This window comes from Carettochelys insculpta, chromosome 18, assembly GCF_033958435.1.
Source record: "Carettochelys insculpta isolate YL-2023 chromosome 18, ASM3395843v1, whole genome shotgun sequence".
NCBI classification, from domain to species: Eukaryota; Metazoa; Chordata; order Testudines; family Carettochelyidae; genus Carettochelys; species Carettochelys insculpta.
Window position 1 is genome coordinate 5389742 of NC_134154.1, and position 15488 is coordinate 5405229.

At 38.9% G+C, this 15488-nt stretch overlaps 1 protein-coding gene across 3 annotated transcripts in view; it reads right to left on the reverse strand.

Moving 5' to 3' along the window:
• Window positions 1–15488, reverse strand: part of CCDC60 (coiled-coil domain containing 60) — a 123404-nt gene that overhangs the window by 61328 nt on the left and 46588 nt on the right. For all 3 annotated transcript variants that reach the window (XM_075012712.1, XM_075012711.1, XM_075012713.1), the window contains exons 2-3: window positions 12390–12482; window positions 10171–10262 (exon numbers count right to left, since the gene is read on the reverse strand). In XM_075012712.1, the coding sequence (XP_074868813.1) occupies window positions 10171–10262; window positions 12390–12482 (185 nt within the window). The remainder of the gene's footprint in view (window positions 1–10170; window positions 10263–12389; window positions 12483–15488) is intronic.

The following is a 15488-nucleotide window of genomic DNA, read 5'->3' on the forward strand; positions in this document are numbered from 1 at the left end:
TATTTAAAGTGAAGACACTCACGTGGTAATATTGAGCTAACTGCCTTAAATTTGAATTTATCTCGTAGTGTAGATGTAGCCTGAGGTCTAAACTTAACCTGAGAAGACCATTTGTACCTTCCAAAAATTGCTCTACTTTCATGAAAGCTGACAGTTCAGTGCATATCCACTCCATTTCCTCCACAAATTAACTTTGCATTTCCTCACAACAGGCAAGACTTTTGTTAGGCCACTAATCAGAACAACTTTGCTGATAGTGGAGGCAAATAAATACCTGTTGCATCCTTATCAGCTACTGCATAATTTTTCAAAATAGCTTCATGACACAGTCCATCAGATTGTGTTTCCAGTGTCTATCACTGCTAATCTTGCTGCCCTCCCACATCCTCTGTTGTCTGAAGAAAATATTTTCATTGATGCCCATTTAAATAAAGTCACCCATTTCCACATATTTTGTGTAAACATCTGACTTTGTTTCTAGTAAACTTGCACACTCTTTCTGGCTGAGTTGGGAGATTGTCTTTTAAAGTTTTACAGGCACAGTCTAGAAATACAAGAATATGTACAAACAATCAAGTATCTGTCTATTATTAATTGCTTGTTATAAAAACCTCAACATCTTTGATTCTCAAACAATACATTCTCAGTCAACAGTGGATTACTTGTATCTTATTTTTGGAGCATATTTATGGATGCCGTAAGAACAAAGCAAGAAGAAGGAATCTCTCTCACGCAGAGATGAATGTCATTTCAAAGGGTCAGTGATTAAGTTTGTTTAGTCTTATTAAAAATAGTGTAGAAGATTTTCTACTGCAGAAATGAAAACATAATTTTTTGCTCAACATACTAAACCTCTTAGAACATTCAAGGACAGTGACTTTGTCACTATCGCCATATTGGGCTCTGTCCACTGAATGGTACACTGGGAAATATTTATTCAAGTTGGACAGAGCTATCCCGTGGGGACTCAGGTTCAATTCACAATAAAAGAAAAAAATTGAGAATCTGAAAATAAAGAGAAGAGACCACCATCTTCAAACTCCTCAGCTGGTTTGCCTGGTTCTTCCTTCATAGAAATAAGCAAGCTTCTCATTGCATTTTGAAAAGTGGCTTTTCGAAACATGATGTTGTAGATTTGACCAAATTGTCTTTAAAATGACCTGGCATAACCAATCATTTGGAAAATTCTGATTACAGCAATCATCAGAGAGCCTTAATAGTACTTTAAGTGCATCTGTGATAGAGTAAAGGGAAGTATCAGTGATTAACATTTCTTGCTTATACATAGTGGCTGCGTCTACACGTGCACGCTACTTCGAAGTAGCGGGAGTAACTTCGAAATAGCGCCCGTCACGTCTACACGTGTTGGGCGCTATTTCGAAGTTGAAATCGACGTTAGGCGGCGAGACGTCGAAGTCGCTAACCCCATGAGCGGATGGGAATAGCGCCCTACTTCGACGTTCAACATCGAAGTAGGGACGTGTAGACGATCCGCGTCCCGCAACATCGAAATAGCGGGGTCCTCCATGGCGGCCATCAGCTGGGGGGTTGAGAGATACTCTCTCTCCAGCCCTTGCGGGGCTCTGTGGTCACCGTGGGCAGCAGCCCTTAGCCCAGGGCTTCTGGCTGCTGCTCCTGCAGCTGGGGGTCCGTGCTGCATATACAGGGTCTGCAACTAGTTGTTGGCTCTGTGTATCTTGCACTGTTTAATGAAAGTGTGTCTGGGAGGGGCCCTTTAAGGGAGCGACTTGCTGTTGAGTCCGCCCCGTGACCCTGTCTGCAGCTGTGCCTGACTCCCTTATTTCGATGTGTGCTACTTTGCCGTGTAGACGTTCCCTCGCTGTGCCTATTTCGATGTTGGGCTGAGCAACGTCGAAGTTGAACATCGACGTTGCCAGCCCTGGAGGACGTGTAGACGTTATTCATCGAAATAGCCTATTTCGATGTCGCAACATCGAAATAAGCTATTTCGAAGTTGGGTGCACGTGTAGACGTAGCCAGTATGAGCAACCTCTCTTCAAACTCTATCATGGCCCTCCTTTGTGCCATGTTGGTCACTTAAAGAAAAATTCTACAGTTCTGTGTGTGAAGAGTGGGTATTTCTGTAAGTGAACATCTGAGGTGAAAATTACAGGGCTCAACTTTATTTTGACTATGTTTTGATGCTTTAACTTTGGTGAATGTAGTTAAATACAATCCAGTAAATGGATTTGCAAATATTTCTGAGAGTTTTAAAATTCATGCTAATGTTCTATGTCACTATGACCACTATTAATGATAACTTACTCTTGGCTTCTTCCATTATGTCCTTCAAGCAAACAAGCTGCAAGACTAAAGATACGACCCTCCTCAAATGTTCCAAGATATATCAATTAATGCCTAATTAAGACTACGACCAAATATTCCTCTTTTGTCATGAGGAGTAAAGACAGCAGACACGAAGCACTGAATAGCATTTGTATTCAACCACTTACATATTACGTATGTAATCACTTGCTACTTTGCTTATCAAACTGCTTTAACGGAAGTTGCAAGGTAGCGATTGTAATAACCTACACACTAGCTCCCCAGAGCTCTTTTCTTGTATTTCCCTCCCTACTTATTCATTTCTGATCTAGAAACTTTTGTCTGTGCTGCAGTTGCTATACACAAGTATTTCAGCACGACTTTGTCTCCAAATAGCAATGCCGTTATCTAAAGTGGGTATTAAATCCATTCTGCAGTTTCCTGTCTCAAATATTTATTTAAGGGAATAATTTTCATTTCTTTATCTCTTTTGTAATCATTGTTTCTTTACACAGTGGATTTATAGAAAATAACACCATGTAAATTATCAAGACAAGTGGGAAGGACTATATAATTGTTGGCATATTTTTGTACTAAAATGCACATAACAGGGATTAAGATATTTCAACACTTACAACATTTATACAAGAGAAAGCAAAACATAAAATCATTCAGTTAGCTGACAATATCACGGCTTGATAAAAGAGGGTATGCTTGTTATACAAAAAATCTCTAATAGCTGAAAATGGATGTAGTTATTGATTGTCCAATGTAGATTTTAGAAAGCCTTAGAGAAAGAAGGGCTATTTATAAAATTCCATTTCTCAGTCATTTCTCAAACAGGTAACATTTTTCATGACTGTTATATCACATGTATTAAAAGTCACTTGTTAAACTATGAAATCTGAGTTCTCCCAAGTTTTTGTTGCCTTTGGAACCTGCTGGGTATAAAGATGTTTTTCCAGGAACTCCAGTGGGAACAATAAAGGTTGGGCTGTGTTGAATAATGGAGATTGGCGGGGGGAAAGCAAACAAACAAACAAAAAAACAACCCAAACCGACAACACTGATTGTGCATGCGTTGGGACTACTGTAATTTCCAGAAAATGTGGATTTTAAGTGACATTCCTATATATGACCATGGCTATTGAGGTTTCTCACAGTGTTTGGAACAGTTCTGACTGGATTTAGTTTAAAACTGAATTTCTCTTAAAAAAAGTTAGCGTGTGTGAAATTCTTCAGTTTTTTATTTTGCTTGATTTAACCTTATCTATCCCCACTGTCCTGCCCTAATTTCAATTTATGAAGTTCTGGTGGACTGAATTATCTCACACTGAATTATTTGGAATTGTATAAAGCCATTTTTGCACAGAACTGTGAATTAAATATGTGAAACAACACTACCAGTTGAACCTCTCTAATCTGGAACTCTCTCGTCTGGCAAACTCTGGAATCTGGCATGATTTTAGTTAGCTGGACAACCACTTTTCATAGATGTGATCATGTTTCCCATGGTCGCAAGAAGTTTCTTTACAGCCACCAGTCCTGTCTTTCAGTGTTCTGTGCTGCTATTTAGCTCTAATTTACCCCACGTCTTCTAAGAGCCCAGTAAGCAGTGGAAGCGTTCATAATGTGCTAGAAAATATTGACCTCTCGTTGTCTGGCAAATTCTCATGTGGCACTGGTGAGGTCCAGAGGGTGCCAGATGAGAGAGGTTCAACTTGTGTATCAAAGCACATTAGCAGACTCTTTATGTGCCTGAATAGGGTGCACACAGTTAGACCGTGGCACCCTAGCTTGCTGCCAACCAAATGTTTTGTAGACAAGCCCACAATTAAATATTTGATATAATCAGTATTTTGTTCGTTATAACACAGTGCAGGAAACTCAGAGATGTGTTTAATTAAAAGAAGACTACAAAAGCACTCAATCTTCTGTTGAAAACATTCCAACACAGAGTTCCAAAGATGGATCTAACTAAGTCTTGATTCAGCAGACAGTTAAAAAGAACCAACCTGATCAGACAGAGAAATCACTGAAGTGTAGACGAGTGAGCAAGGGATTTAGAATCCCAGACACCCGAGTTCCTGTCTTGGCTCCAATAATGATTCTTTGTTGGCCTCAGCAATTCACTTCACCTGTTGGATTAAGTTTTCCCAGGTCACCAATGGGGATAAAAATACTGGCCTGCCTACCTAGCCAGGATGGGTGTTGTGAGGATTAACTAGTTAATGTTTGTGTATGTTCAAAAATTACAAAAATACTAAGTATTACTAAATGCATTAAATACATCCATGTAGGATTTTAAAGGATTGCTCCTACTATCAATAAAATATTAATGGAAAAAGGTTTAAAGTGAAATAACCTTCTGAATTTAAATGGAAGTGGTAGAGAAACTCCATCCTGGTGGAAAAATCCTTGTCCTTCAGCTGCAACAGGCACATCATCGTACATGCTGTGGCATCCAGGCCAATTTAAAAAGATGTATTAGTACAGGAGAGCTGAGTTTAGATGGATTATCTAGTTTCCAGTTCCAATTTACAGCTTTCTTGTTAGATGTGCAAAAAGGTCAAGTGATTTGCACAAGGTCTACAAAGAATTAATACTTAGAATCAACATCCTCCAGATTCATATCCTTTTGCCATTACCATTAGATAACGTAACATTATTCATGTGCACATGTTGTCATAATAACGGTAGCATGCTCTGCAGCAGAAACAAAATGTCTGGAAAACAAACTTTTAAAATTTCTCTGCATGGCCTTGACTAAGTACTTCCATCTTCGTATCATGTACATTTGCATTTTTATCCGGAGGTTTGTGGTGGATGTGAAAAACAAGCACTAAAGTTTGGCTTTTTTGGTTGTTTACTGCCCCTGAAATACCTCAAAGTAGGTTTGCAGGACAACAGGCTTACTCCAATCTGAAATCTGTGCATGAACTGATCTAAAGTGTGGTTAACGGCTAGATCAACAAGCAGCACATTGATTTGACTGACTATTCTATGATTCAGCAATGTCTTGAAAAATATGCCATCATCAATAATGATACCCAGCTGGGAGGAAATCAACTTGTTTGGAGGACAGGGTTATAATTTAGGACAGCCTGGACAAACCTGTAGAAATGGTCTGAGGTAAACAGGAGGAAGTTTAATAAGGACAAATACATAGTACTCCACTTAGGGACGAAGAATCAGTTTCACACATACAGAATGGGAAGCAACTGTCTAGGAAGGAGTACTGCAGAAAGGGATCTATGGGTCATAGTGGACCTGAAGCTAAATATATGTCAATGGGGTGAAGCTGTGGAGAAACTGGAGAAGATCCAGAGAAGAGCAACAAGAATGATTAAAGGACTACAGAACATGAGCTATGAGGGAAGACTGAAAGAACTGGGCTTGTTTAGTTTAGAGACGAGAAGACTAAGAGGGGGCATGATGGCAGTTTTCAAGTACCTAAAAGACAGTTACAAGGAGGACGGAGAAAAATTATTCTCCTTGGCCTCTGAGGATAGGACAAGGAGCAATGGGCTTAAACTGCAGCAAAGGGGGTTTAAGTTAGACATTAGGAAAAACTTCCTGTCAGGATGGTTAAACATTGGAATAAATTGCCAAGGGGGTTTTGAAATGTCTATCACTGGAGATATTTAATAGACTTAAGATAGCTCAATTTTAATAAACAAAGTGAGTGAGGTAATACATTTAATTGGACCATCTTCTGTTTGTGAGAGAGACAAGCTTACACAGAGCTCTTCTTCTCAGAATGCTAGTCTCTCTTACCAAAAGATGTTGGTCCAGAAAAATAAAAAAAGATGTTACTTCACTCACCTTATGTCTATAATGTCTTGGACCAATCTGGCCAAAATCAAACTTCACAGAACATTAAATAGTAATACAATCACAGGGTCAACTTGCTTCAACCAAGCCTATGGTGGTAGATCATCTGCTTTCTTGGGTCAGAGACTCCTTTCCAAGGCTTCCCCAGCTGAATATTTTTCTTCCCACAGGCCTCCCTCTCTGTTAAGAAAACAACTGTTATAACAGCTGTAATCAGATTCAGCTAGGGGAGTTCCTGCTGCTCTGTACACACAGTAGCCCCAAGTCCTTAACTTCTCAAGTGCATAGGTATGTAAGCTCCATTAACACTTTGGAATTTATGTGGTACAGATTTTGTCTGAATCATTCAGAGAACTGTTTTTCCAGTTCTACCACAGGTTCATTTTAAGTGAAGTTACAGTTTGTGAAAAATGTAAAAATGCCAGCCCTCGTCAATGAAACTCCAATCCTAGCCATACATAAAGGGATTATGCACCTCCAGCACAGCCCATACAATATGTGTCATCCCAATTTTAATTGTATCACCCCTAAGGAAATGAGCGGACTTCACTCTTCATGCCCACCAGTCTTAGGCTCTGCAGAGATTAATAATAATTTCTTTAGTACCAATTGTTATGGTGGATTTTGTGCTCCAGACATGTCCAAAGATAAGCTATACAGAACAACATGAAATGACCTGCATGGAGCTACATTACAACTTCAAGAAGCAATACCGGCTAGAACGGTGTTATCATCAAAAGACATTTAATTTGACTTCAAAGTGACAATGCCACTGAAGATTATCAATGAACAATTCAAAAAGACAACCAATCTACTGCAGTTCTCTTGAATAGTTGCTAACAATGCATTTATGGAAAAAGTAAGTCATGATTTATCGTAAAGTAGAAAAGACAGCCTAAATAACATAGTAATTGTTTTGTTTTATGAAATATTTATCATGTATTTTATTACCTAGTTTAGGAGATAAAATTTCATCAGGATTTGAATAAGCAAAATAATCAGGGAAGAAGTTCAGAGAAGGGAGGTAGAAAGTAAGAAGGATGACTGGCAAAAATAGAAGTCTGCTGTTACCTACCATAACTAGTATGGAATTCTGCCTTAAAGTTTAGAATTATGTAAATCATGATTTTGTGTACTTTAGCATTCTAATTATATTGTAACATGTATGTGCAAAGGGGAGAGTAAAACTTTCTGTGGGAAACATCTCTAAATATCCTGACTTTTGTGCAATTACAATTTCAGGATTAATTCAGTCCAAACTTGCAAGACTATAATTTTTTGCTTTTAACATATATTATGCTGATAAATATTTCAGCCATTCAGAGAGCACGCATTTGTATAAGTTTAACCTAAGAAATTACTTGCTTTTTGTACTGGTGTCCACCTTCCATATTGCTGCTTGCTTTAATTCAACTACTGTATTGTTGTTTAGACTAGAGAATGGTTTTCAAAGTCTACAGCTCTTGTAGCAGTCTGTATCCCACTGGGGTTGACAGTGGTAATTTGCCAGCATTTATTTGCAGCAGGCTGTAAACTAAACCAAGCCAGAAGTTAAAAAAATGTTTTTTGTTTGCAAGTGCTTGTTGCTTTATTTGTGAAAAATGTTTGCTTTTTTCTTAGTTTGACACACAGAGAATGCTAGAAGGTTCCAAGGAAATATCTCAGAAGACTATAGAGTTACGCAGTGCAAGGCACATGTGAATTCAATTTAATATCAAGTTAAGCTATTACTGAGCAAATACGGTGAATGGTCTCTAAACAGTTCAGTGCAAAGGAACATCTGGCAGAAAAGCAGATCAAAGATTTAGTTAGGTGTTATTCTTTTTAACACTTCACTAAATTGATCATGAAAACAGGGATTAGGGTACCCAATCATAAGAAATTAGGAGTCGCTTTGGGCCTGACTTTCTCATTTACACTGCACCAGTATTGTGCCAGTTTAGTATCATTGTAGACAAAGGGTGCCACAAATGTAAAACTGATGAACGAGTCAGGGGTCCAGTTACTCATTTACAATAAGGTTCTTTCACACCAAGGCTCCGATACCTTGGTTTAATTTGGTTGTTGGGTTTAGTGTGCTGTTGTGGGTGTTGCTGATGGTCTGTGACACAAAGATCAGATGAACTAGTGGTCCCTTCTGGCCTTAAACTCTATGACTGAGTGACCACTTTCGAAGTGTAAAGGACTCTTAAAGTGAAAGCAAATGTAATTTTACTTCCACCTTAGACTTTTTAAAGCATTATTTTAAAGTATTATTACACTGACAGAGAAGTATAATGGAACCTTAATTTACATGAGAATTTGACTGTGGTAAGGCCATTTGAGGTCTCCTGAGGGAGGCCTTGCATTCCTACCATACCTTGCTCTAGAAAAGGAGCAGTGAAGGTGGGTCCTCCAAGCTTGCCTAGAAAGGCTGCAGGGAAGCAGCTAATCATAACACACCAGGCTCTGATAAAAGGACCTGCATGGGCTAAACTGGTCAGCTCCTGACTGGAACCAGAGGAGTAAAGAAGGATGCTTCTGCTGGAACTCAAGGGAGAATCAGAAGGTTAATTATTCAAGTAAGACCTGATTGCTATTTGTAGGATCCCTGAATTGGGATCAACAGCAGTGGGTAAGTGAAGGTGCCCAACCACTTCCCCAGCAGTGATCAAAGCTCCAAGAAGGAACAAGTTTGTTTTAGAAGCCTAAGAAACTGATTAGGCCATTAAACAGGCACATGGACAGTGGTAAAGTCCCTGAAGAGGATCAACTGTTTGTTGAACTTTGTTACCTTTCCCTGGTGCCTCTGGAAGGAAACTGAAGTTAAGAGGAGACTTGGCTGCAGAGCTGGAACACCACAGAACAGCTAACAGTGAAGAATCTCCAGGCAGAAAGTTTTGGGGCACTACTCTATAACAGTGCCAGCACAGACTTAGAGCAATCCCAGAAGAAGCTGAGGACTAAGTACAGAGACAGAGCTAAAGATTTTAATATGGGTGGAGGAACAGACCCTGTTGTCCTTTTACTCTCGAAGGGGTTTGTTTGTTCACACATTGGCAGTGATGTGGCCGGAGGGCTGAGCCACTGAAGACCCATCTGACAACCTTAACAGCCAGCAAGGGATGCTGAGTATGTGTGCAGGTTCATTCCCAACTGACAGGAGGAACTCATGAGAGGATAGTGTCCCCTGTCACACTGATCTGGAGCCTTCACTGCTCAATAGTTAAGGTTACATTGAGTTTCATACTTAAAGTAGGCTTTAAATCTCTAATTCTGCATATTAAAACTAAGAGAGGAGAGATTTCAAAGGCACCTGAGAGATTTCAGAGCATAAGGCTCACTGAAAGTCCCATTCCTATTTATCATGTGGAGGTACTAATTACAAAATATAAAGTGTTGACGTAAGGTGTTGATCTTCACCCCTGACTCTGGACTCACGGTCTCATGTCCCATGGAAAGTGCCAGAGAGGTAGTTTGCACTGTAGAGGCTGAGAGGTACAAACAGTGACTGGCTGCTGCCTAGACCCCACTGGCTTGAAAGCATATGGGAATACAGAAGTTGAAGTTGGCGGTAACAGCCTTGTGACTGTCCATTTGGGAGGACTCTGTCAGGGCTGCATACACATTTCTCTTTCTTCCATGTCTGTTTTGAGAGCAGAACTAAACACAGTATTCCAAATAAGTGCATACATCCATTTCTACAGTGGTATTACAATGTTTACACTATTATTTTCTGTTCCATTCTTTACATACTCTAACACTTTGCTCACTTTTTTGACTGCTTTGTTTACCAATCTCACCACAATATTGATTTGGCAAAGGCTGAGAAGCTGGTGCCAAACATCTTAATAGGTGATACCATAATAATGTTGTAATGGTACTTTGTAAAGGGTCTGTAGCACAGACCTACCCAAACTATTACTATTTCTTCATGTAGAGATGACATTTTGAAAGAGATAGTGTAAAACTCAATTTTTGCCCATAATCACATTGCTGCTATTGTAGCCTAAGGAATCTTTTCTACCCATGGCATAAGATAGTAAATTTCTATGTACTCTAGATTCATACCTTGTGTGAGTAAGATCTTCACTAAGGGACTTCAGATCCTTTTCTATTTGTTTAAATGGTAGAACCTTCTTCAAAGGTTCTAGTGTACTGACCTGAAAATAATTGTAAGGAAAAGAAACAGTGTGTTAATGAAAATAGTTCATTAAAGTGGAGGCAGCAGATGTAGCTAAAGTTACAGTTGCATAATAGTTCCTAAGTTCTTTTAAACATGACTAACATCAGTAGTCACAACTTTCATGTACTTTGAATGCAGAATATTTACCTTTTGTTTACTCTGTAATGTGCTTACATATTTGTACAGTAAAAAAAATCAGGATCAACCAATCTTCCAAAATTCAGTTTTGTGCTAAATAGAAAGGAGATCTAGCAGATTTAAAATAATGAAAAGTGAGAATACACTGCAAACAATAAAAATAAAAATAAAAATAAAAATAAAAATCTTATTGCTAGACTGTCAAAAGCAACCCAGACAAATTATTAAATACAACTATGAGAGGGAAATGTACCTTAGAGTATCCAATATGGTAACTATCAAGGTTTTTCTTTAAATTTATGCTGTAGGAATCACTTCATTATAGATAGCCACAGACTAATGCTGTTCTGCATTGTTATATTACACATCAACTAGAACATATGCTCGGGTGATTTTAGATGAATTACAGCTGCAGACTTGCTACAGTAATTGTTTTGTGCTTAATAGAAAGACACATTTGAGAAAAATGTCTCCAAGACATTCAATATTTAAAAATGATGCAGTTAGGTCACGCCAAGTAAAGGTTGGGATGGCTCTATTGACGCCACTGGAGTAACACCAATATATACCAGCTAGTCCTATAGATCTAAATATGTGCTAAGGTGGCAGATGCTCTAAAATCAATAAATATATATAAAAAAACAAAAAAGCAGTAAAGTAGCACTTTAAAGACTAACAAAATAATTTATTAGGTGAGCTTTTGTGGGACAGACCCACTTCTTCAGACCGTAGCCATACCAGAACAGACTCAATATGTAAGGCACAGAGAACCAAAATTTGTAATCAAGGTTGACAAATCAGAAAAAAAAAATTATCAAGGTGAGCAAATCAGAGAGTAGACGGGCTGGGGGAAGTCAAGAATTAGATTAAGCCAAGTATGCAAAAGAGCCCCTATAATGACCAGAAAATTTGCATCCCAGTACAAACCATGTGTTAATGTGTTGAATTTGAATATAAAAGAGAGTTCAGCAGCCTCTTTCAAGACTGTTGTGAAAATTTCTCTTCAGTAAAATGCAGACTTTTAAGTCATTAACAGAATGACCCACTCCGTTAAAATGTTGGCTGACCGATTTGTGGATCAGGAGTGTTTTTATGTCTGTTTTGTGCCCATTAACTCTTTGTCTAAGAGAGTTTGAAGTCTGTCCAATATACAAAGCATCTGGGCGTTGTTGGCACATGGTGACATATATGATGTTAGTTGAGAAACATGAGAATGTGCCCATGATTCTGTGAATAACCTGGTTAGGTCCAGTGATGGTATCTCCAGAATAGATATGTGGACAAAGCTGGCAGCAGGCTGTGTTGCAAGGAAGAGTTCCAGGACTGGTGTTCCTGCGGGATAGACTGTGGCTGTTAGTGAGAATCCTCATAAGGTTGGGAGGTTGACTGTAGGAGAGGTTGTCTGTAGGTTGTCTGTTGAGAGGTTGTCTGTGGGTTGTCTCTCTTAGAACCAATTGAAGTAGCCGGGGTCCTTTCGAAAAGGAGGCCCATCTGGATGGGCCGTGCAGGAGCAAAATGCAGCAATTTTGAAGAGCCACAGCTGGCGGCATGCTAATGAGGCGCTGAATATGCGTTTCAGCACCTCATTTGTAATCTTCAAAGTTTTTTGTCAGTGTAGACACGGCCCAACTGTGATACGGAATTAGGACCTGATCCTGCCATCCTTCCATAGGCAAACTTTCTGATGACTTCATATTTACAAGAGTAAGGGGACTTGGCCCACAAAGTTTAGGCTGGTTATCAGCCAGAGGAAAAGCAGGAGTTTTGTGCTGTTTTTTGAGAAAAGGGTTCAATGGGGTTGAAAGTAATGATGTAGTCTCATGATATACAGTAATAATTTAGGCCTTGATTCTGCAAGGTACTTACATAGGTGAGTAACTTCCAGCATGATCTGCAAGATGCTAAAATTATGCATGTGCTTATATACTTTGCTGAAACAGGTCCTTCGTGAGCAATTTAAACTCACCTTTGTTCTTGGGGAACTATCTGCAAAATTCACTTCATCCACTTTCTTTAAAACTTCTTCCTGAGTAGCAGATACCTCCTCTTTTACTGGTTCCTAAAAAATAAGTCAATCATAATTATTATTCACTGCTACTTCTACATATCTGTTTAATATAGGAACAAAATTGTCAAAATTAGATGCACAAATCAATACTCTTGTGCAAATCTAGAACTATGCACAAAATCATAAATACCAGCTAATTTTTATGTGGACAAAGGCATACAAATCTGTAATTTTGGCACACAAAAATGTATTCACATTTGAAGCATATACAAACAGACCACTGTGCAAAATGCATGCATAAATTTTAAGTTAAGTTGCTTGAGTGCTTAAAGTGCTTTGAGAACAACATTTCCCTTGGAAAATTGTTTAGGTGGGCCAATGTGTGTAACCTGAAGGAAAAATCCAGTTTCCAAAACCAGGAACAGGAAATTAATTATCAGTAATTGCAGCTCTCTGATGTTATACACTGTCACAGATCACTATTCTTGGGTCTGTGTTTCAACACACGATGGTACGGATGCATGTACGCCCCCAATGCGGAAAAAACAGGTACTTTCTCTCCTCAAAGCACCAGGGTTTATTTGCTTGCTTGTTTGTTTTTTCCAGCTAGGAGGAAAGCATCTTCCCACAGGTACAAAACAGAAAACTATTTAAAATACCTTAATTTAAAAGACAAAAGATTACAGAACTCCAAACTATGTGTGACGATCAAGCTGTGAGGACAGCAAAACAATTCATTTTTCCAGCAGTATTTTTGGACTAAAGAGCAGGTTTAACGAATAATTTACTCAAAGCAGGACTAGCCAGAGACTTTGATTAACTATATACAGACGGTTAAGGCAGAGCTGACTGTTTACTGAAGGGGAAGAGGTCTGCTCCTGAAGCATACCATACTCGGTGCTTTAAGTGAAGTTCTCAAAGACCAGTAAGTGTTGAGTACCACCAGGACAATGTGTTCAGGAACAGAAGGTGCATATACTTCCAACCATACCACTTCTCTCAGAACAAAGGCAGACAGCGAAGAAGAAACAAAGTCCTACGACATCTGAAAATTGTTAAGATTGATGTGTTGACTGATGCAGTCTCTGATGATTGACAATAGAGCCATATGAAAACAATTTCATAAAAATAAAAGCAAAGCTTCAGAGGCAAAACATCAGTGGTTGAGATAGGATATTGTGTAGAAAAGACATAAGATAGGTGAGGAAATGTTGGGACAGTGAAAGGTAGCTATATAGCTAGAATCCTCTCTCAGTGGTTCTGGAAAGCATCTTCACTGCACAAACTGTCCCATAGTTGGAAAGGAGCATTAGCAGGCACACAGAGATGTCTACTGCTGGAATCACCAATTTAGAACTTGGAGCTTGGAAAGCTTCTGCCTTGGAATATGAACCCAGGAATGAGGCTCTATCACAATAGAAAGGAGTGTGAGGAGAATGAAACAAGAAGTCCTGCAGGGGAAAAATAGCATGAAATCTCACTTTGTTGTTTGTTCATAAAAATATAGAATGAATTCAGGAAAGAAATGGACTTGTGTGTTTTGATGAATAACCAATGTGCATGCAAAGTAGGGTGAAAACTGTTCAGAAAAAGTCAACTTTAAAGAAATTTAAAATAGTTTTAGGTATCCTTCACTCCCCTTTCCTGCCTCTCCTGACTTTTCTTTTTGAATAGTAACAGAGAGGAAGCTGTGCTAGTCTATACACTATCAAAACAAAAAGCAGTCAAGTAGCACTTTAAAGACTAGCAAAATAGTTTTTATTTCGTGGGACAGACCTTAGCTCACCTAATAAACTATTTTGCTAGTCTTTAAAGTGCTACTTGACTGCTTTTTCTTCTCTTTTTGGTTTCTCTTCATTCTTGCTCCTTCATTGAGGTTCTCTTCTCTTCCAAGCATCTCAGCAGCAGTGGAGTGATTTGCCTGTCCTACTCCTGCCAATATGTTTTCCTGAACCAGAAACACCAAAGGCTAAATTCAGTCTTGCTTATTACGATGAGTAGTATCCTGACTCTCTAAGTAATACCACTAAAATCAGTGGGATAGCTGACCCCGAGTATGATGATGCTAAATGTAATAGAGATAGAATCTACCCTTAACGTTGCATCTGTTGTTTACATCCACCAGAAACACTACAGAGACTATGTAGCAAGGGCCAGCGTGAAGCTACACAACCCCAGTTAGAACATCAGGAGGCAATGTGCCTCAATAGTCTCAACTCCTCCCTGGAATTCCAATTGCACTAGTTGGGAAGAAATATGTGACCCTTTCTTGGGTACAATATACATCTGTGCTTGCTTATGGCAGCTTCAATGGCTACTGAGAGGCAAAGCAAGGGCAAAGACTTGGCTCTGGTCTTCATGTTTTAAGAAGTCGGGGAAATTCGCAAACCTGAGCCATTCTTTTTAAGTGACAAATCTGAGGAATTGTCCCAGACTGAGGAGTCATCAGAGAAGGTTTTGGAACAAATTGGTCAACTTAATAGTAACAATCACCAGGACCAGATGGCATTCACCTAAGAGTTCTGAAAGAACTCAAATGTGAAACAGCAGAACTATTAACTGTGGTTTGCACTTATCCTATAACCAGCCTTTGTAACTAATGACTGGAAGATAGCTAATGTGATGCCAATATTAAAAAACAACAGGAAGTCCTGTGGCACCCTATAGACTATCAGATATTTTGGAGCATAAGCTTTTGTGAATAAAGGCCTGTGATCCTGGCAATTACGGACTGGTAAATAAAACATCAGTACCAAGCTAATTAGTTGAAACTACAGTAAAGATTAGAATTGTCAGACACATAGATAAACATAATTTGTTGGGGGAAAATCAACATGGTTTCTGCAAAGGGAAGTCATGTCTTAATAGTCTACTAGAGTTCTTTGATGATGGGGTCAATAAGCATGTGGATAAAGTGTATTTAGGTTTCCAGAAAGCCTTTGACAAAGCGCCCCCCAAAGGCTCTTAAGTTGTCATGGGATAAGAGGGAAAGTCCTCTCATGGACTGAAAACTGGTTAAAAGACAGGAAACAAAGGGTAGAAATAAAAGGTAAGTTT